This window comes from Eptatretus burgeri, chromosome 1 (assembly GCF_056783735.1).
Source record: "Eptatretus burgeri isolate ZD-2024b chromosome 1, Ebu_testis_v1, whole genome shotgun sequence".
In the NCBI taxonomy this organism is placed as follows: domain Eukaryota; kingdom Metazoa; phylum Chordata; class Myxini; order Myxiniformes; family Myxinidae; genus Eptatretus; species Eptatretus burgeri.
Window position 1 is genome coordinate 50841849 of NC_140961.1, and position 22002 is coordinate 50863850.

The following is a 22002-nucleotide window of genomic DNA, read 5'->3' on the forward strand; positions in this document are numbered from 1 at the left end:
TGGCTGCGAAAGGTGAGTATCGCTGAGTGGGTACCCCGGGCACCAGGCTAGTCGGCCGCGGTAGGCCATGGGCCCATGGGGGGCCGGGATAGCGTAGTGGGCACGGGTGCGCCTGCTTGGTGCGGGGGCCCGGGGCGCCATTAGCCGCGTGGGCAGTGTTGTGGGCATGGGTGACCCTCGGAAAGGGGCCCGGGAAGCCAGCCTGCCACGTGTGCGTTTCAGGGGAGGTGCCATGGGGGGCACTCCCCGGTGTTAGGGAGCTGGTAGGCTCGGAGGCAGTGTAGTGCCCGGGGGTGCCATAGCGGGAGATTCGGCAGAGGGTCGTGCCTGCCAAAGGGAGCCACGTGTCCCAGCCAGGAGACCGTGTGAGGGCACGGAGAGAAAATTGGGGGGCGAGGCCCGAAATTGTGAGGACACCAACACAGGCGACGGGAATCTGGGTTGTTAGAACCAATAGTTTAAGCGAGAGGAGCTTGTTGAAAGCCCCGGGGTAGTTTAACAGTTAAATGGTTAGGGTAGATTAGGAGATGTACCCCTCCGCACCATCCATCCCCTCGCTCTCGTTGTGGGCCGCTGGACCCACTTTGGGTTAGATCGCCGAACTCTGGGGAGGCCATTCTGAGGCTTCGTTGGGCCTCGACACAGGACGTTAGCTCTCCCTTATTCCCCTCCGGGAAGGGAACGTAGGGGTTGGGAGTAGGCTAGGTGACAGAATAGGTTAGCCGAACAAAGACGATAAAGGGGGTTCGGGGACGATTTATAGTAGGGAGTTTAAAAAAAAAAAAAAATTAAGTTGGGGCTAAATTGGGGTTTGACAAATTAAGGGAGTGGGTATGTACAGTGACAGGCAAAGGTGATAGGTTGGGAGGGAGACAGGTAGGTAGGTCCAAGCCCGCCTTCCAAGTGGCCAGCACCACCGCACTCCCTCCACCAACCTCCACTGAACGGCAAAGGCTGGCCAGCTTCATCTGCTGGCTGTGTTACTTCAAGGCCTGTGCCGGCCCACTTGATCGGCAGCTGTTGTGTTGCTGCAAGGCCTGTGCCGGCCGGATCATCTGCAGCTGTGTTACTTCAAGGCCTGTGCCGGCCAATTCTTCTGCGGGCTGTGTTTGCCTGCAGTGGCCTTCTTCTGCGGGCTGTGTTTGCCTGCTGCCTTTGCCATGCCATGCCCACTGCCCATGTTCACCAGCCCCGTTCAATTTTTTCTTTGCCCCCCCTGTTCATTGCCATGTGCGCCAGGATCGTAAAAGCAACAGTTTGCAAGCTGCGAGAACTGCCCTGTTGGCAGCTACAACACGGGCCTGCAGTGGCGGCCCGTGCACCGTGTTTGTGTTCATGCATCCATTCGTTGTGCTCATTGCGTGTGCCACTTGAGCTGGCACGGAGACTGCGTTGTGCAGCCCATGCACCGTTGTGGTTCACTGCGTTCAGTTCAAAAGGGAAGGCCTTGGACTGCGTGTGAGCAGCCAGCCACGTTCCCTGTCACCTGCATTGTTTGAGCCAGAGACTGCATGCGGGCAGCCTGGCTCCCTGCTAACTGCTTTCTTTTTGCAGAGTTCAATGATCCTGGGCCATGGTTTCGTGTAAAATTTGTAAGTTAAGGTTAAGATGTACTGTAAATATGAGTGTGCCCCCGGCATGTCTGTCTAGCGCCGGCAATTTTATTTAAGTCGTCCGTGCGAGTGAGTTTGTTTAGGTAGTTACGCAGCCCTCAGGTTATTTATTTTGGGGACACGAATACCATGAATGTCGCACTCAGGGATCCGTAGGTAAAATGTACTAGGGGAAAACTACACATGATGGCACACGAAAATTTGACGACTCGGGACGAGTCTGTAAAAAGGGGAGGGGGTAGTGTTGTGGTTACCAAATTCGCAAACCACCATTCAGGTCCCTTAGGTGAGGTATCTCGGTAAGTACATGTGTAGTTAGGCCCAAACCCGTTGTCTAGTGGGAATACATGTCATTTATGCGTGCTGCGACTCTTCAGGATAGCCGTTTTTCTTTTACTATCTTTAATTTGGACCAACCGCCATTGTTACCACCACCAACCACCGCTTCACCACAACCGCCACGACCTTCACGTCACACCTCGCAACCGTCGCATCGCCACCGTTCTTGCGCCGCCTGTGGGTACCGGTGTTGGACTCGTGCAGGGCGCGCGCCGAACAGCGTGTACAAAATCACGGATTTTGTGCTTCAAAAACGGATCAAAAACGACACACGCCCACTTTTTGCCGTCCAATCGGTGAGCGAGGGGCGAATTGGCCCCGCCCCCAGGGCGATCGATATATGCAAATTTATGGATCAAAAAGCCTTCACGCCCACTTTTTCTCGGGCCAATGGGGAGCGAGGTGAAAGGTCGAAGGGAGGGGGTCAAAGATGAGAGGGCGAAGCGACGGGGTTGATAAAAGGACCGTGTTCGTCAGTCCAGAGACGAGAGGAGGAGGAGAGTAGAAGAGAGGAGAGTCGGAGAGTAGGAGAGTAGGAGAGTAGGAGAGTAGGAGAGTCGGAAACAGAGAGTCAAGACTTCGCGGGCGGTGGAGTTGGCAGGAAGGAGCTGGTCGTCGTGTGCGTTGGAGTCGGAACGGAGGGGACGGAGCTGTGGAAAGGCGGCGACACCAGACGAGGGGGTGCTCGCGTCGGGAGCTGCACCCCAGGGAGGCCGACAGCGCGACCTGGCCGAGGTGGAGACGCTCGTCGCGGGATAATAAAAATCCTCTATACCCCGAGCATCAGCAACCCCCTCCTGTTTCCCCCCGCGCTGAGATAGTGCGACCAAGGGGGCCCCTTTCCCACCCCCTACCAGAGACTGTCCGCGAGGCCCGCGGAGTTGAGGCACCATCGCCGCTCCGCGTCTCATCACCAGACGGGTAGGCGCGACCCGGTCTCGGCCTCAGGCCCGCCTCATCCTTGAGGGTATTCTTTTCCTTGGTTTTGGGTATGTGTTGTCGGCGCCGTCTGTGAAGTAGAATTGTATAAGTGTTGCCGTGTGCTCGGTAGTCGGTATTAGCTCTGCATTGTGTTTTCGCTTTTATATTTGCTTTTTGTGTAAATTGAATTGTGTTTTTCTTTTCTGTGTGCATTTGGTGGAATTGTATATGTGTGCTTCCCGTGTGCCGCGAATAAATGTGCTTTGTGTTGAACTGTTTCCCGCTTCGCTTCGTCATTTCTCCCATTGAATCCTCATCTTGCTTCACGTAAAGGGTTGGTAGTGGGCTGAATACGCCCGATAATTAATCGAACTGTCGAGGTCGACGATAACACCGCTCGGTTATCCCGATAGTACGGAACGGGTCGCTTAAGTGGCCCGTGTCCGAAGTCGACCTGCGGCGAGGTGCGATCGCCCGGTCTACCCTCCGCGTGGGTACTTAGGTAGGTCGAATTCGGCGAGCAACCCTATCCCACGCGGGGGCTGATTGGCTCGATCGCGGTGAGACCGAAAGGTCCACCCGTGACTGGTTCCCGGCGTTAGTCCGAGAGGGTCACGACTGGATTGTCCGTCCGGTGGGCGACGTGCCGCGATTCGAGTTACGTGGCCGTCAGCACGCCGGCGGGCGCGAATCCGCAACAATATCCATCCTTCAACTCTATATGCCTGAAGCTGCACTGACATTTAAACTGTGTCGGGAAAGAGAAGAGAAAGAGGAAGACATCATCGATGTCGAACTTCCTCTCAGCTGCTCTGTTTACAAACTTTTTGCAAATCTGTAGACAGAGAGCTTGAAGTCTGCTGTGTAGTATCATCACATTTGCATGATTAGAGCTAGAAATTTTCCGTTTCAAAAAAGTTGCTTTTTCTATTTCCACAAAAAAAAAAAAAATTCCATTTTGTGCAATCAATTGACAAAGAAACATTTATTTGTGCACTTGCATTGAAATTTTTTTTTTCCTTCAAACACTCTTTGTGTCATGGACGGTACATTTTGCCACTGGGATGACGGGGAAACGCGGGGAGAAATAAAATGAATTTTTCTTTGTAAACGGCAGGTGGGAAAAATATGGAAACCGGATCTATAGGACGTGGTACTCTAAACTAAATGAATCTTGATTACGATGTCCGTGTAGGCACATCTGCAAAGGACGTGCTCAAACATAAAGCACATCTCCAACCCTGTGTCTGTGCATAAGGCACACCGCAACCTTTTCCCTAATTTTCTTGGAAAGAAAGTGTGCCTTGTACATGGGGATTTATGTAATTTCTAATTCAGGATCCTGGATGGATCAACTTGTCTGAAGTTTCAACGTACTGACTTGCGTTCTTACAGACCTCAGCTTTTGAAACTTCAGGAATCACTTATATTAACTCTGTTTGAATATGCCATAAGCTATGTGTTGGCATGGTAACTGCTTGACAGTATCAAACTGGATCTGACATTCTCAAAGCACACCTATTCCATATGTGCTGGTTTATGTGGGATGCAACCATGACTCCAATGGATTGAAATTATTCTTTACAATATATCAGCAAAGAGGGTAATTGCTCCACAAAGTGCAGAGGTTTCTATGAATTCAGTGTTCAAGGATGTGCTTCTAAATAAGCAAGATCAAGATGAAAATCTTGAAAAGTTATTCAGGACAGGAATACTCTTTAAGAGTTCCAATATTCCATGAGCTTTTCATTTTTGAAATAAAAGTTGATTTTCAAAAATGTATAAGAAGAAAATGGCATTCTTGGAGGGCAAATGCTGTTTCAAATTAAGCTGGTGTACATAAAATGGATTCTGACTGAGCTGTACACTTGTGCTTTATAAAACTCAAAACAGGTCCATTACACCAAATGTAGAGAACATGTGGTGTGATCTCTGCCAGGCTCTCCATAATAGAAGCAACAGCCATTTGAGAAAAGAAGATCACCACCCTGCTCTCTGCCTCCCCCTACTCCATCCATCCAAGGAAAAGCTGAATCAGAGTGAGGGTGCAAGGTTGTTTTTGTTTTTCCTACTCAAAAACATTCAGGTTCTCCGATGTATGACACAAAATAAACTAGAACGGCATGCGGTAGAGCACATACCTCTGCCAGGTTGAACAGTTTACATTTTGTATCCCACTGATAGGCTGGATCAGGATCCGGACCTGAACCAAAATCGAATCGGCTTGTTATTATCACGGAACCAACTCACCCACTGAGTTTGGTCATAATTCATGCACAACTTTTTGAAATACCGTGTTACATATTGTTTTTGGCCCCGTCTCTCAATGGTGAAGAATAAATTAAAAAATAATAAAATTCTCGGATCCGGATCTGTATTCATATCTTCACCAGAATCGAATTGATTCGTCCTTGTCAAACACCCAATGTGTCCACCAAGTTTCGTTCAAATCCATCCATAACTTTTTGAGATATCGTGCTATATAATCGGTTTTAGCCCCCCATCACTCAATGGTGAAAAATCACAAAGAATTCTAGGATCTGGATCTTTGCCAAAATATAATAATTTCATCCTTGTCACACACCTCTCCACCAAATGTTGCACCAATCCGTCCACAACTTTTTGAGATATCCTGTTCACAAGACAGACAGCGGTGAAAACATAACCTCCAACACCTTTGGTGGCAGAGGTAATGAACAAACACTTAACAAGATAGGTTTGAGGAAATCAGTTTCTTGACTCCACATACAGCAAATGTAGCACCCTACTGAGGAAGCGCAACATTGACATCACAATGCCACAAGAGAAGTTAAGTGAAAGCCAGAGCTTACCATGTCAGAAAGCAAAGCCTTGAAGTGCTGCATAGCTTCTTCACGCTTGTGCTGTTCTCGCTCACGGTCAATCTCTCGGGTTTGCTCAGTACGTGCTCGCTGGACCTCACGCTCTCGCTCACGCAGACTCGCCTCAGCTCGGGCCTGCCTCTCTATCTCACGCTCTCGATCACCATCCACTGTCTGTGTAAGCAAATGGCAAAGAAAAGCGAAATGAGAACTGAAACAAAAGCAAAAAATTATTTTAGAAACCCTCCGAAGACATGACCGATTATGGTTAAATATTTTTTTGAAGATTAATGATTGCTCATTTTATTTAACTCGTTTCCAATTTCAAGCCTCCTGGTCTGTTTATAAGTGAAGTGCACGAGTCATCATCATCATCATCATCATCATCATCTCTTCATCACTGAAGACTAATTTTATGATAAAACAACATTGTAGTTCAGAAATAAAACCATAAACAATATTGTTGAGGAAATGACACTATGAGGGGTTAATATTGATTAGTATAGTGCAGTTATATCTTCAATGAATGTAATAGCGCAAGTGTGATAAAATTAATTGTGGTATTAGAAAGGCGTCGTGAATGTAAAAGACGGCATCTCCCTTTACCAATGACTTGTGCCGACAATTATCAACCCTTTTGACCCCATTTTTAATGTCAACACCTCTGTAATCTGTCCTAAATGTTCTTTTAAAGGTTTCTCTCGGCCAAGAGGCACTATCTGGACACAAAAATAAAGTTGTAGGTACACCCAAGCCATCGGCAGCAACGGGGTGGCGAGACATGAAGGGTCGCCCTGCCCACCAGCACAAGCCAGTATCCGATGGTGAGAGGGGAGGGGCCTGGTGAAACAGAAATGTCACGTTCTCCCGAGGGGATAAAAGGGTGGTACGAGCCAGGAAGTGAAGATAATTTGGAAACCTTCAAAGAGGAAGCCTTGCACAAACTTGCTCCAGGTATGCTAGAGCCAAGCCCCACTGGAGCCACGACCTCCTCTCTCTCTCCTCTCGAAGGCCATGGGACATTCACCTTGCGGTGGAATGGAACCGTCACAGCCTCCTGCTGGACCGTCCTGTCAATACCGCTGGTGTGTCTGTGGGGCCTAAACCATAGTTATTTAAGGAATCTCCATAAGTTGTCGTTTTGTGGGCACTTATTTGGTAGTTGTGTTTAGGGGTTTATGATAAAACAGTATTACTGCTCGTCTCCCTTGTATTTCCCTCACCGTGACCATTATTGTATGAAATACTAGCAGGAATATCCGGCATTGCCCCGTATTGTCCGGTCTATTTTTTGTGGGGGCCAAAAACTCTTCCCAACACCCACTTTGGGATGGGGTCGAGAAAGATTTAATGTTACCTTTCACATAGCTACAAAGGCTTAGAGCAATTACAAAACAATCCAACTTCCTTTTTCAAATTTATTTTCCCTGAAACACTCCCTGGCACTCACTGATGAACCTCTGAAAGTTTGACAAAGATCCATTCAGCCATCTCTGAGAAAAATAGCAACACACACAGACAAACGGCTCTCTTATTGTATAGAGACCTGGTCTTGGGGTTAATTTTGGTTGTCGTGGTTCTCATTAGTGATTAAGGAAAGGCCCATTGAGGTATTAATTGGCTCATTTCTTAAAACTGCACACAAGACCGAGCCACGCATCTGGCTCGCTCGGCCTAATTGGAATCAAGATGTGTGGTGCCTAATTGGCATCACGCTTGACCGATTTGGCGCTTCCAATCTGCATGGTATCGCAGCATTAGACGTGTGATCCTCAAAGCGGATAACCGTTACAGTCACGTTGAAGCAACTCACCAGACACTCACCAGGCAACTAGGACGACTGGACAGCCAAAATAATATGTTTTAAATCCTTCTTTGCTCATATCTTGAAGATGCCAACAAAGTAAAGTCCATGAAATTCTTGCCTCAACAAATCAAAAGTTCAGTTATGACTCTTGTATGGATAATGCAACTCATTTACGATGACCAGCCAATAAACAGAAGCACAATCATGACGAAGAAGTTGAGCATAATCTATATGTAATGGAACAAGTGTGTGTGTGTGTGTGTGTGTGTGTGTGTGTGTGTGTGTGTGTGTGTGTGTGTGTGTGTGTGTGTGTGTGTGCGCGTGTGTGTGTGTGTGTGCGCGCACGCGCACGCACACGCACACGCGCATATGCTTGGTGTTATACCTTGTCGAAGCTCGTATGAGAGCTAACACACAACGCACATCAAGGGGGGCATGAGACAAGAGGGGCGAGAGTGGGACGGACAAAACAGTGGGGAACAGAGACATCAGGAGATCTATGAAAGGGAGAGGGATGGGGTGGGGAACATAGGGTATACAAGATGGACATTACAAGGACTTTCAGGAAGGAAAGCAGGGAATTTAAAGGAGGTGGGTTTGGGGTGGATTAACGGGGGTAGAAAAGATCGAGGATTTGGATGGGGGAAGGTAAAATATGGTGGTGAACAGCTGTTTTGAAGACCTGGAGGGAAGAGTGGGATTGAGGAGCGTGTTGGAGTTTGTTCCAAAGGTGGGGAAAAAAAGGAATGAAAGAGTGAAGGTGAGCAGTGATTCGTGATTTTGGTAGTTTTACCAGAAGGGGGTTGTTGGCAGACCTTGAGCGTTCTGCGGCAATATGGGGGGACAGATCACAGACAGAGCAAGGGGGCGAGACTGGAGTGGAGACGGTAGAAGACAGAAAGACCACCGACCTGCCTGCGGTGAGCGAGTGAGAGGCCCAAAGACTCATCCTCATCGTGGGAGATACCAATGATCCGAAATGCCTTGGTTTCCACTGCGTGAAGCCAAGAAAGGTGAGAGGCAGGAGCACCAGCCCTGAGGGGAGAGCAGTACTCCATCAGGCTGTGGACGAAAGCTTTGTTTGTGGTCAGGAGCTCAGGTGTGCCGAGGAAGAACTTTGCACAACAGAGAATTCCCAGTCGGCGACTGGCTTTGGAGGCCAGGTTGGAAATGTGGCTTTCCCAGGAAACATCATGGCAGATAGTGAGACCCAGAAGCTTGAAAGAAAGGACTTCTTCCAGAGGAATGTTGAGAAAGTGGATGCGGGCGTTTTCCAAATGGTCCTTTCGGAGAGACATAGTGAGAATGTGACAGTTGTCAGGATTGAAAGACATGTTCCACGTGTGTGGACCAGTTTGTGATTTTACCCAGATCTGCAGAGAGCGAAGAAGCTGCTGCGTGCTGGTCTGAGGGATGAAAGATTGTACGACAAAGGGTGGAGCCATCAGCAAAGAGATAAAGAGGATTTTCCAGAGAGTCGGGGAGATCATTGATGAAAACAAGAAAAAGAACAGGGCCCAGAACGCTGCCTTGAGGAACTCCAGCCTGGACAGGAAGAGGGGATGAAAGAACTCCATTTAGGGCCACACGTTGACTGCGACGGGAAAGGAAGTCTGTGAGCCATGAGTGGAGATAGCCTTGCTTACCATAGGAAGAGAGTTTAGTGAGCAGGGCAGGGTGTCAGACCGTGTCAAAAGCATGTGATATGTCTTGGGATACGGCTCTGATTTCATGTCCGGCATTGAGGCCCTCCATCCATTGTTGGGAGAGCAGAAGCAGCATATCCAGGGTAGAGTGACCTGGTCTGAAACCAAATTGATAATCGGAAATAAAGCCATTGGAGAACAGGAAGGATTTAAAGTCTGAAGCGATGATGGATTCCATAACCTTGCTTATGATTGTGAGAAGGCTGATTGGTCTGTTGTTGCAGGGATCTGTTTTAGCACCTTTTGTGCAGGGCAGTAATGTTTGCTGATTTCCAAGTGGATGGCAGATGACCTTGAGTAAATGAGAGGGTGAATAGAACAGAGAGAGGGTGAGCAAGAGCTGAGGAGCAGTTTTTAGGAAACGTGGGCTGATGCCTTCTGGACCGGTTGCAGAATCTGAGTCGACGTTTGACAGCAAGCTCTCCACCTTGTCAGAGGAAAAGGACACAGAGTTCAGGGACAGTTGGGTGCGACTGGATAAGTGCTGGCTTAATAGTTAGGGTGGTGGGCTTGGGATACAAGGATCCTGAGTTCAAATCCTGCTTGGCTGTTGAATTAATACCAGGTGGGGTTGACTCTGCCTGTTATCCTTCTGAGTTTGGAAAAATGAGTGCCAGCTTGCTGGTATCCTGTGTCAGAGTGGCGACCCATCCAGGATTGTGCCCAATAGCCAAGGAGACTGCTTCGGCAGCACCAACACTCTGCACAGAGTATGGTCCCAATGTATATTTGTATGTATGTTTGTGCAGTGGGGAGAACAAGTATTTGATACACTGCCGATTTTGCAGGTTTTCCCACTTACAAAGCACGTAGAGGTCTGTAATTTTTTATCATAGGTACACTTCAACTGTGAAAGACGGAATCTAAAACAAAAATCCTGAAAAATCACATTGTATGATTTTTTCATAATTAATTTGCATTTTATTGCATGAAATAAGTATTTGATAGATCAGAAAAACAGAACTTAAAATTTGGTACAGAAACCTTTGTTTGCAATTACAGAGATCAGACGTTTCCTGTAGTTCTTAACCAGGTTTGCACAGACTGCAGCAGGGACTTTGGCCCACTCATCCATACAGATCTTCTCCAGATCCTTCAGGTTTCGGGGCTGTCACTGGGCAACACAGACTTTCAGCTCCCTCCAAAGATTTTCTATTGGGTTCAGGTCTGGAGACTGGCTCGGCCACTCCAGGACCTTGAGATGCTTCTTACGGAGCCACTCCTTAGTTGCCCTGGCTGTGTGTTTTGGGTCGTTGTCGTGCTGGAAGACCCAGCCACGCCCCATCTTCAATGCTCTTGTTGAGGGAAGGAGGTTGTTGGCCAAGATCTCACGATACATGGCCCCATCCATCCTCCCCTCAATACGGTGCAGTCGTCCTGTCCCCTTTGCAGAAAAGCATCCCCAAACAATGATGTTTCCACCTCCATGCTTCATGGTTGGGATGGTGTTCTTGGGGTTGTACTCATCCTTCTTCTTCCTCCAAACACGGCGAGTGGAGTTTAAACCAAAAAGCTCTATTTTGGTCTCATCAGACCACATGACCTTCTCCCATTCCTCCTCTGGATCATCCAGCTGGTCATTGGCAAACTTCAGACGGGCCTGGACATGCGCTGGCTTGAGCAGAGGGACCTTGCGTGCACTGCAGGATTTTAATCCATAACGGCATAGTGTCTTACTTATGGTTTTCTTTGATACTGTGGTCCCAGCTCTCTTCAGGTCATTGACCAGGTCCTGCCGTGTAGTTCTGGGCTGATCCCTCACCTTTCTCATGATCATTGATGCTCCACGAGGTGAGATCTTGCATGGAGCCCCAGACCGAGGGAGATTGACTTATATCTTGAACTTTTTCCATTTTCTAATAATTGCGCCAACAGTTGCCTTCTCACCAAGCTGCTTGCCTATTGTCCTGTAGCCAATCCCAGCCTTGTGCAAGTCTACAATTTTGTCCCTGATGTCCTTAGACAGCTCTCTGGTCTTGCCCATTGTGGAGAGGTTGGAGTCTGATTGATTGAGTGTGGACAGCTGTCTTTTATGCAGATAACGAGTTCAAACAGGTGCAGTTAATACAGGTAATGAGTGGAAAATGGGAGGGCTTCTTAAAGACAGAACTAACAGGTCTGTGAGAGCCAGAATTCTTACTGGTTGGTTGGTGATCAAATACTTATTTCATGCAATAAAATGCAAATTAATTATTTAAAAATCATACAATGTGATTTTCAGGATTTTTGTTTTAGATTCCGTCTTTCACAGTTGAAGTGTACCGATGATAAAAATTACAGACCTCTACGTGCTTTGTAAGTGGGTAAACCTGCAAAATCGGCAGTGTATCAAATACTTGTTCTCCCCACTGTATGTATGAATGTATGTATGTATGTATGTATGTATGTATGAATGTCCATTATTCACCCATTGGTTGGACAGCTGACCTGACGTCACCCACAATTGCAACCTGAAATACTGAACCTTAAGTGCCCAGAGGACCCAAAAGAACCCCCCCCCCCACACAAGGACCCAAAAGACCCAAATGACCCCGAGGACTGAAATGACTCCGAGAAACCAAAAGACCCCAAGGACCCAAAAGACTGAAAAGAAAATCCCTGAAAATCCAATGGACCCCGAAGACCTAATGGAAACGGAAGACCCAATGGACACTGAAGACCCAATGGACGCCGAAGACCCAATATTCCCCGAAGACCCTTGAAGAAGACCCTTGAAGACACCAAATACCCTGAAGACCAAAAAGACCCTGAAGACCTAAAAAAACCCCAAATACCAAAAAGACCCCAAAGACCCAAAATGCCCCAAAGACTCAAAAGACCGAAAATACCAAGAAGACTCAAAAGACCGAAAATACCCAAAACTCAAAAGATCGAAAATACCCAAAGACCCACAAGACACAAAAGACCCTGAGGACCAAAAAGACCCCGAGGAACCAAAACACCCAAAAGTCCCCAAACACCAAAAATACCCAAAGGACCCAGAGGACACAAAAGACTCTGAGAACCCCGAACACCCAAAAGATCCAGAGGACCCAAAAGACCTCGAGGACACAAAAGACCAAGGGAATCCAAAAGACCCCAAGGACCCAAAAGACTATCTTGGGACGCATAGAAATTCTGCAAAATGTAAAATGCGACTTCAGGTCCATAATACAACCCACACACAATCATATATTCTCATACAACCCCAATCCCAATTCTGTCCTCTCCCGCCCCCCCCCCCAAGACCACACCAAAACTCTGTGCTCCCCTCAACCTTTCTTCAAATCCTCAATTCCAACCCCCACCCCCTCCCCTTTCTTCATGTCCTCAACTGCCCCAAACCCAAAGTACTCAACCCCCCCTTCCAACCCCAAATCCTCAATCTTCCACCCCTCCCCCACCTCCAACCAATCTCCCTCTTCCAACTCTATGCACCCTCACCCCCAACTCTCTGTCCTCCCCTCCCCATTTCTTCCTGTTCTTAACAATGTTACACAAATATACACAGGAAACTTTGGCTTTGGTGCATGAGAGGGCCGTTCAGCCTTTCATGTCTGCACTGTTTTTGTCCCCATTTGTTAAGAACAATATGAAAAGTAAATAAAGATGGAACGTTAAATTCACAATCACTTTCCCCTTTCTTCCCTTATCCTTACTATAATTGACAGACCGGTGTTTTTGTGTTTATTTTGCTTGTCGCCCTACTCCTCCTACAGTTGTGAGCCGATTCCATCCAGACATGCAACATAGGATCAGCATTACCACAATTAATGTATTGGGGTGTTTTTATCTTTCCAGTGGTCTTGTGGGGGGGGGGGGAGTGGGGGGAGTGAGAAGAGATGCAAATTCTCTCTGCAAATGTTTATCGTGTAGTGCTGCCTCCAAGTGGGGGAGGGTATTGCAAGTCTCCACCATCTACAGTCTAGTATTCCTGTCCCCACGTTCTCCAGTGCAGTGAGGTGTTTTGAATTACAAGCAGAAGGTACGCTTTTGCTTCATGCACATAACTTCATTGATTTTTTTTTTGTTTGCCAACACAGAGCTGTCAGTTGCCCATACACCGCTCAAATAAAGGTATGCGTCAGAAGAAACTGCTGCATGCTTAGAACAACATTTCCTGTAGGGCGGGCACTCTGCAAGTTATAGTTGATTATTGTTGCGCAATCAAGAGAAAATATCTGACAATACGATCAAATCAATCCTTAACTAGAGGGGGAGCACTCGGTAGAGTGCAAAACTTCCGCCGCCAATACTGCGAGGTCACTCAAGTGAACCTGATATCCTATTCATTCAATTTGACGTCAACAGTGCTCACAGAGTTATAGTTTGCAACTTTCCCTTTTACTTTTAACTTTTACATACTCAATTCATTCGTCATAACTAGATTCCTCGAGACAGAAATTGATTTTACGTGGGTATATCCACCTGAAGTTCCAAAATCAGCCGCAATTATAATTTTGGCATGTTTTTTGTTGGAAATCACTTATAACATGTAGAAATGCAAAAAAAAAAAAATCGAAATTTTGTTGAAAAAAAAAGTTGCAAATTTTTTTTTTCTCTAACAAATTTTTTTTTTGGGGGGGGGGGTTGGAAATCACTTAAAACATGTAGAAATGCAAAAAAAAAAAATTCAAATCTTTTCAAAAATGGCCGCAATAGCGGCCATATTGGATTTTGGACTAAGTCCAAAATCTAATGGCATGATCCTTGGACCATACCTTATCCCCCCACCAAGTTTCGTCGAAATCCGTCGAGGAGTTTTTCCGTAATACTGTTCACAAACAAACAAACAAACAAACAAACAAACAAACAAACAGACAAACAAAGGGGTGAAAACAGTAGCCTCCGATCTTCAATGGCGGAGGTTAATAAGATAAGTCAAGGTAATTGTAATTTGAGCAGCAAATCAACTTCCATTTTTTCATAGTAACAATGTCCGGTTGGAAAACAAATAGGCCAGAAGCAAACTGGTCGGAACCGCTTTTGCCAGTTCACAGGCCCACCTTCAATATTTTATCCATATGCAGCCTGAACCACTCTTCTCGCTGCACAGAGCTCTCAATAGTGTGGAAACGTGGATCTTTCTCTAGGCGATCTTTCAGCTTACTCCAGCGGGTTTGTGCATCCAAACGGTGCTCTGATAGCATATCAAAGAAGTCATGCCGCACCTGCAAGGGGCGATAATTGCAAGAATGCCAGTCAGAGCAAAATTTGCCAAATTCATAGATAGTCATTCACTGTTTGTACGACGGCATCGTGCTAAGGACATTGGACTGGCATTCCAGAGGTTGCGGGTTTAAATGTGACTGAGGATTTGGATTCTAAGCATTTGGAAAGTTAGACAGTCCACTGCAGATATATGCTACTATCACATTACCAACAAAAGTCCAGCTGGATCACAAAACTTTCAAGATGGGGGTAATTTGCCTGCTTTTTCAATTTACCCATCTATTATTAAAATAAGAAGTATCCATGTGTGTCCGTCCGTACATCTGTGTGCGTGTGTCCAGCACACTTTATTCTAAAGGGTTCCTGCTGTTGAAGAACAATAAAAGAATGGTACTGATGGAAAGCTAATGATCAATTTACTTGGAACAAAAAATTGTGTCAGTTAATCATAGAAATGCCCGTTTTAAAAACCCATCCTTCCAGGATGGAGGAAGAAGCAGCAGGACTTGTAGCTTAAATGTAGTTGCGGTCACAATGGTATGACAACAGAAACCCTTCAGAATGAATGTGGCGGACACAGAAGGAACACGCAAAATTATATACAGTAATACTTGTTGAAGCAATAGAAAATTATATGATTGTAATTGGAAGAGCACACAAACAACCAGGGACGGTGTAAGTGCATGAGGTGCCCAAAGTGAACTTTCAGCTTTGCACACCACCACCCCCCCCCCAACCCTCCCCACCCCCACTGAAAACTGACAATTAACTTTTGCAAATGCATATTGTGCATAAGTATGAATAAAACTTCTGCATGAGTAGAAGTTGAGGAAGCTATAAGAGCAATGAAGAGTAGAAAAGCGGGAGGGCCGACAGGAGTTGTGGGAGATATGTTGAAGGCAGTGGGAAGTTGGGGTGTGAAGAGAATGACAGAGATTTGTAATCTGGTGGTGAAAGAAGGCTGCATTCTAGTGGATTGGGAACTGAGTACCCTTGTCCCTTTGTTTAGGGGGAAAGGTGATCCTCTGGACTGTGGCTTGTATCTAGCAATAAAGTTACTGGAGTATGGAATGAAGGTATTGGAAAGGGTGTTGGGGAAGAGGATAAGGAAGAAAGTGAAGATTGACAAAGTGCAGTTTGAATTCATGCCAGGAAGAGGACCGACAGATGCGATTTATATTGTAAGGTATTGCAGGAGAAGTACATGGAGAAGAGGAAGAAGTTGTTTCTTGGGTTTGTTAATTTAGAGAAGGCATTTGATAGGGTTCCACATGAAGTAGTGCCATGGGCATTGAAGAAGTTTGGAGTGGAGGGATGGTTCATCAGAGTCGTGATGGGAATGTACAAGAGAGCGTGCACAGCTGTAAGGACGAAGGATGGGAACAGTGGTGAGTTTAAAGTGAAGGTAGGAGTGCATCAGGGGTCAGAACTAAGTCCACTACTATTTGTAGTTGTGATGGAGGTGCTATCTCAGAGTGCAAAGGAGGGTTTACTGTGGGAGTTGTTGTATGCAGATGGTTTGGTGTTGATTGCAGAGAGTAGAGATGGACTGAAGGAGAAGATGAATAAGTGGAAGGAATGTATGGAGGCAAAATGTTTGAAGGTGAATATCGGAAAGACGAAGGTGATGATAAGTGGTAAAACATGTGATGAGGTGGAAAGAACTGGGAAGTGGCCATGTGCTGTGTACAGGAAGGGTGTTGCAGTGAATTCCATTCAATGCACAATGTGTGCTGAGTGGGTTCATCGAAAATGTAGTGGTGTGAGAGGGTCATTAACCAGTGTGTTAGCAACATTCAAGTGCAAGGTGTATATCGAGGGAGTTGCAGATTAAGGAAATGTTGAGTTGGATCTTGGAGATGGCATGAAGTTGAAAGGTCTGAAAATATTTTGCTACCTAGGACAATGCTGAATGGAGAAGGTGGATCAGACTCAGCGACGGTTGCTAGAGTGAGATGTGCATGGAAGAAGTTTTGGGAACTGAGTGGCGTGTATGCTAGGGAAAGGTGTATGCTACATGTGTGAGAAGTGCTATGATTTATGGGAGTGAGACATGGGTAATTTCAGGGTTATTGCACCTGCCAATAGTTGGCAACATAAGGTTTCCTATCACAATATTACTTTAACAAATAACCAGGGGTGTCACACAATTTATATGGGATAAAGTTTAGCCGTGCAATGAAAAAATAAGTGTTGTCAAAGCTGAACAAGTAGAAACCCAGAGTTGTCAGTACTTTACTCCTGGTTATCTCCCTTTCATTCATGTTAACTGTTCTACCATAATATTCAGAGTTGAGAAACTAAAAAAATGAAAGGTTGTAAAACTTTCACAGCATAAACTCTGAGCACTACAATGGCCTATTTGGTTATATCATGGGCTCCGTAGTTGGTGCATATCGTGGTTCAAGCCTGGTCAAACCTTTATTGTAACTTTTATGGGACCCACGCCGTAGCTTAATGGTTAGCGCGTCTGAGTACCCATTCTCATTTGATGTACCTACCACCCAATCAACCTGCTTAGGTATATGAGGGAGTCACGTGAGGTGACTTCGGCTATCGCCAGTGATAACCGTGGCCCCTGATAACAAGGGAATAACCAGTGATGTCAATTTGCAACATTGATTCGTTCTTTGCTCTGAAATTAAATAACAGAAGCTTGGCAAATGCTCCATGCTTAATTTGATCAGCCAATGATCACTCTTCCTTTTACTGGAAAAGAAATCTATATGACAGTTATTAAACAGTCCACCAAAGTCTTGAAATTTTGTTTTTCAGTTTCTTCAAAATTGACTTATCCTGACATCTCTGGTTTTCCCCTTGTGGTCTTCATATATATATATATATATGGATACATTTATACATTTATACAGTGGGGAGAACAAGTATTTGATACACTGCTGATTTTGCATGTTTTCCCACTTACAAAGCAGGGAGAGGTCTGTCATTTTTATCATAGGTACACTTCAACTGTGAAAGATGGAATCTAAAATAAAAATCTTGAAAATCACATTGTATGATTTTTAAATAATTAATTTGCATTTTATTGCATGAAATAAGTATTTGATATATCAGACAAACAGAATTTAATATTTGGTACAGAAACCTTTGTTTGCAATTCCAGAGATCAGACGTTTCCTGTAGTTCTTAACCAGGTTTGCACAGACTGCAGCAGGGATTTTGGCCCACTCCTCCATGCAGATCTTCTCCAGATCCTTCAGGTTTCGGGGCTGTAGCTGTGTAACACAGACTTTCAGCTCCCTCCAAAGATTTAATTTTGAGTTCAGTTCAGGAAATTGGCGAGGCCACTCCAGGACCTTGAGATGCTTCTTACGGAGCCACTCCTTAGTTGCCCTGGCTGTGTTTCGGGTCGTTGTCATGCTGGAAGACCCAGCCACAGCCCATCTTCAATGCTCTTGTTGAGGGAAGGAGGTTGTTGGCAAAGATCTCGTGATACATGGCCACATCCATCCTCCCCTCAATACGGTGCAGTCGTCCTGTCCCCTTTGCAGAAAAGCATCCCCAAATTATGATGTTTCCACCTCCATGCTTCACGGTTGGGATGGTGTTCTTGGGGTTGTACTCATGCTTCTTCTTCCTCCAAACATGGCGAGTGGAGTTTAAACCAAAAAGCTCTATTTTGGTCTCATCAGACCACATGACCTTCTCCAAATTCCTGTCTGGATCATCCAGATGGTCATTGGCAAACTTCAGACAGGCCTGGACATGCGCTGGGTTGAGCAGAGGGACCTTGCATGCGCTGCAGGATTTTAATCCATGACGGCGTAGTGTGTTACTAATGGTTTATTTTGAGACTGTGGTCCCAGCTCTCTTCAGGTCATTGACCATGTCCTGCCGTGTAGTTCTGGGCTGATCCCTCACCTTTCTCATAATCATTGATGCTCCACGAGGTGAGATCTTGCATGGAGCCCCAGACCGAAGGAGATTGACTGTTATCTTGAACTTCTTTCATTTTCAAATAATTGCGCCAACAGTTGTTGCCTTCTCACCAAGCTGCTTGCCTATTGTCCTGTCACCCATCCCAGCCTTGTGAAGACCTAAAATTTTGTCCCTGATGTCCTTCGACAGCTCTCTGGTCTTGCCCATTGTGTTGAGGTTGGAGTCTGATTGATTGAATGTGGACAGCTGTCTTTTATGCAGATAACGAGTTCAAACAGGTGCAGTTAATAAAAGTAATGAGTGGAGAATGGGAGGCCTTCTTAAAGACAAAAGTAACAGGTCTGTGAGAGCCGGAATTCTTACTGGTTGGTAGGTGATCAAATACTTATTTCATGCAATAAAATGCAAATTAATTATTTTAAAATCATACAATGTGATTTTCAGGATTTTTGTTTTAGATTCCGTCTTTCACAGTTGAAGTGTACCTATGATAAAAATGACAGACCTCTACTTGCTTTGGAATTGAGAAAACCTGCAAAATCGGCAGTGTATCAAATACTTGTTCTCCCCATTGTACATATATATATATATATATATATATATATATATATATATATATATATATATATATATATATACATACATACATACATACATACATACATACATACATATATATTGTTACGTTTGAGGGGGGGTATGCATTCAAAGGGTAATTAGGATGTTTAATTAGGTATGCCATGCTGTTCGAGTTTACCAGGATCTCGATGTAATAAGTAGTAATTCAGTGGTGATAAGTTGTCTAGTAAATGTTCATTTCTTCAAGGGGGGAAATGATAATTGTCACGTAATTAGATAGGGACACGGAATAGGGTAAGTGTGTCTGCGTAAACCCCTTTTTGGTATTCTCTGGAGACTGGCCGTGACGTCACAGGACAGTGCAGCAGATGGCTCCGCCCCGTGATCACGATTGGCAGAAGGCAACGGCGGTGGGCCAATAAACGGCTCGATTGGAGGTGACGAGGGCAGGAGGATAAAAAGGTTCTGTTCGGGGTCGAAAAGGAAGAGGAAGAAGATTACAACCAAAAGATCGTGTTTTTTTTGGTGGGGAGGCTGTTGCGCGGGGAGCATCCTTGTTGTTGTGCTGATTCGATCGTGTTCTTGATCGTGTCTTGGAGCCTTGCTGAGCCTCGTGCCTCACCTTGGTTGGCTCTGGGGTTCTGCTGACTCGGAGTACGGGGTCGAACGGCGGGCGGACCTGCCTCCCTCTCCTGCTCGCAACTTGGTGCCAGAACTGGTTCCCTGGCGGCTGTGAGTGGACTTGGGCCAAGACCAGGAGGTCGACAGCACCACGGTTTCTCCTGCCCCCCTGACGAGAGCAAGGCCAGCTCGTCCGACGCCGATCCAGGGACAGTTGCGTCCACACCACGGTCTAGCCTGACCACCAGAAATAGCTACGTTGTGTGTGTGTGTGTGTGTGTGTGTGTGTGTGTGTGTGTGTGTGTGTGTGTGTGTGTGTGTGTGTGTGTGTGTGTGTGTGTGTGTGTGTGTGTGTGTGTGTGTGTGTGTGTGTGTATATGTGTGTGTGCTTGGCGCCTTAGAGGGATTGAGAACTGTATATTCATTGGAATTGTCTGTGTTTTTCCCCACGCCCGATCCCACACCATCCCGTCGAATCGCCCCGGATCCCTCTTCTTGCCGAGTCTTGTTATTTCTGGTTAATAGTAAAAACAAATAAACATCATCAACTCAGTGAAAAGTGACTCGTGCCACCTTCCTCGTCCCGTTTGCGGAAGAGCGATTGGAACCGCCATGTTTGGGTTATAAATAAATAAACCGCCTCCATCGTTTCGGCTCATTCTACGTTGGCGGGACTGTTCAAGTCCCGTGGACGTCACATTGGTGTCAGGAGTGGGATGTTCGAACCCCTCTAAATTATATACCAGGATTAAAATCTCGCCACGAATTGGAATATAAAATTACTACAGAAAAGCGGGCGAGCGCGGGAAAATTTTGGCAGGATTTTTCAAATTTAAATTAATTGGCGGCAAACGGGACTTCTGCACCATGGCGGATGTGCAGATGTTTGAGGAGGAAGGCCACGTGTCTGGCAGCGAGTCGGGGGAAGAAGGGAGAGACGGGGGTAGGGTTGGAACTTCCCCCATTCCGAGCGTGGACCGTGCTTCATTGCCCGTAACGGGGCCGGCAGCGCCGGAAACCGGCACGATGACGATCTGGACAATGTTGGAACGTTTAATGAGTGCAATTACAGCACAGGGGGCAAAAATGACGGCACAGGGGGCACAAATGGCAGAAATGACGGCACAAATGGAAAATCAATTCGTGACACAGAGGGCAGACATGACGGCACAGGGGGCACAAATGGCAGAAATGACGGCACAAATGGAAAATCAATTCGTGACACAGAGGGCAGAAATGACGGCACAAATGGAAAATCAATTTGTGACACAGAGGGCAGACATGACGGCACAGAGGGCAGAGATGGCGGATCGATTGGGGGTAATGGGGGAACAGTTGGGTGCACGGATTGATTTAATGAGGGATGAATTGGGGGAAAAGATGGAGAAAATGAAAACTCAGATGCAGGAGTGTGTGGATGTTAAATTGGGAGAAATACAAAGTAAATTCGAGGATAGATTGGAGGAAACAAAGGTAGAAATTACATTGGAGGGGGAAAATATACGGAAAAAATTGGTAGATAAAATTGATGCAACGAACATTCGGGTTGATAAAGTGGATGAAAGCCTGGAACGTCATCGTGCCTGTGTGGATGCTCGTATGCAGCTGCAAGTTGAAGAGTGGGGAGAGCTGAGGAAGCAAGGGATGAATTTGGCGGAGGAGGTAAAAGGATTGGAGGCTCGTTTGGACGAACAAGATAAAATTATGAGCCAAGATGAAGTCTTGGATAAAGGCCTGGTCGAGCCGTCTTTTGTAAGTAGAGTGTCCGGGTTGGTTGAGGAGCAGCTACAAACTCGCGACGGAGCCTTGGAGGAGGTTGTGCGGGCCCAGAAGATCCTGCGGGAAGAGGTGAATCGGTCCATTCAACGTTTGGAACAGGAGGCAAAATTGACCCATGAGACCCTCACCACAAAACATCTTTGGCCACAGTGGGCTCCGAAATTGGATACGCAGCCACAAGGGTGTTTGATCCCTGGGCTGGATTCGGACAAGGGAGAAACTGAGAAGCGGGCCACCGTAAAAGTGATCCCCCTGGTAAATTTCGACGGGTCAGGGAGCGTTGAAGCTTTTCTGACGCAATTTGAGTGCATTTCCCGACTAAACGGGTGGAATGAGCAGGAACGTACAGGGAATTTGGTGGCAACGTTGCGGGGACCAGCCGCAGATGTGTTAAACGTGATCGCGGAGGGGATGTTGACCAGCTCCCACATTTGCGAGGCGTTGAGCCGTCGGTTTGGGTTCGCGGCAAACTGTGATCTGGTGCGGGCCCAGCTCCAGCACCGCAGATTAAAGCCGGGTGAGACAGTGCAGGAGCTGGCACAGGACATTTACCAATCAGTCAGGATCGCGTATCGGGACCTTACAGTGGAGGCATGAGAAAGACTGGCACTAGAGAAATTTTTAGCTGCTCTTCCTGACCCTGAGGTCCGAGCGCTAGTGGAGCTACAGGATCCACCCACCGTGCACCGAGCGGCTGAGTGCGCAGCCAGGCTGGCCTCGTGGAGTCGGCCGGGTCGGGTGCCCGAGAG

The 22002-nt window shown here is 46.5% G+C and overlaps 1 protein-coding gene across 1 annotated transcript in view; it reads right to left on the reverse strand.

The window, feature by feature from the left end:
* Positions 1 to 22002, reverse strand: part of LOC147034469 (uncharacterized) — a 119315-nt gene that overhangs the window by 39114 nt on the left and 58199 nt on the right. The window contains 2 exon segments of the mRNA XM_085883772.1: positions 5705 to 5887; positions 14212 to 14376. Coding sequence (XP_085739898.1) covers positions 5705 to 5887; positions 14212 to 14376 — 348 coding nt within the window.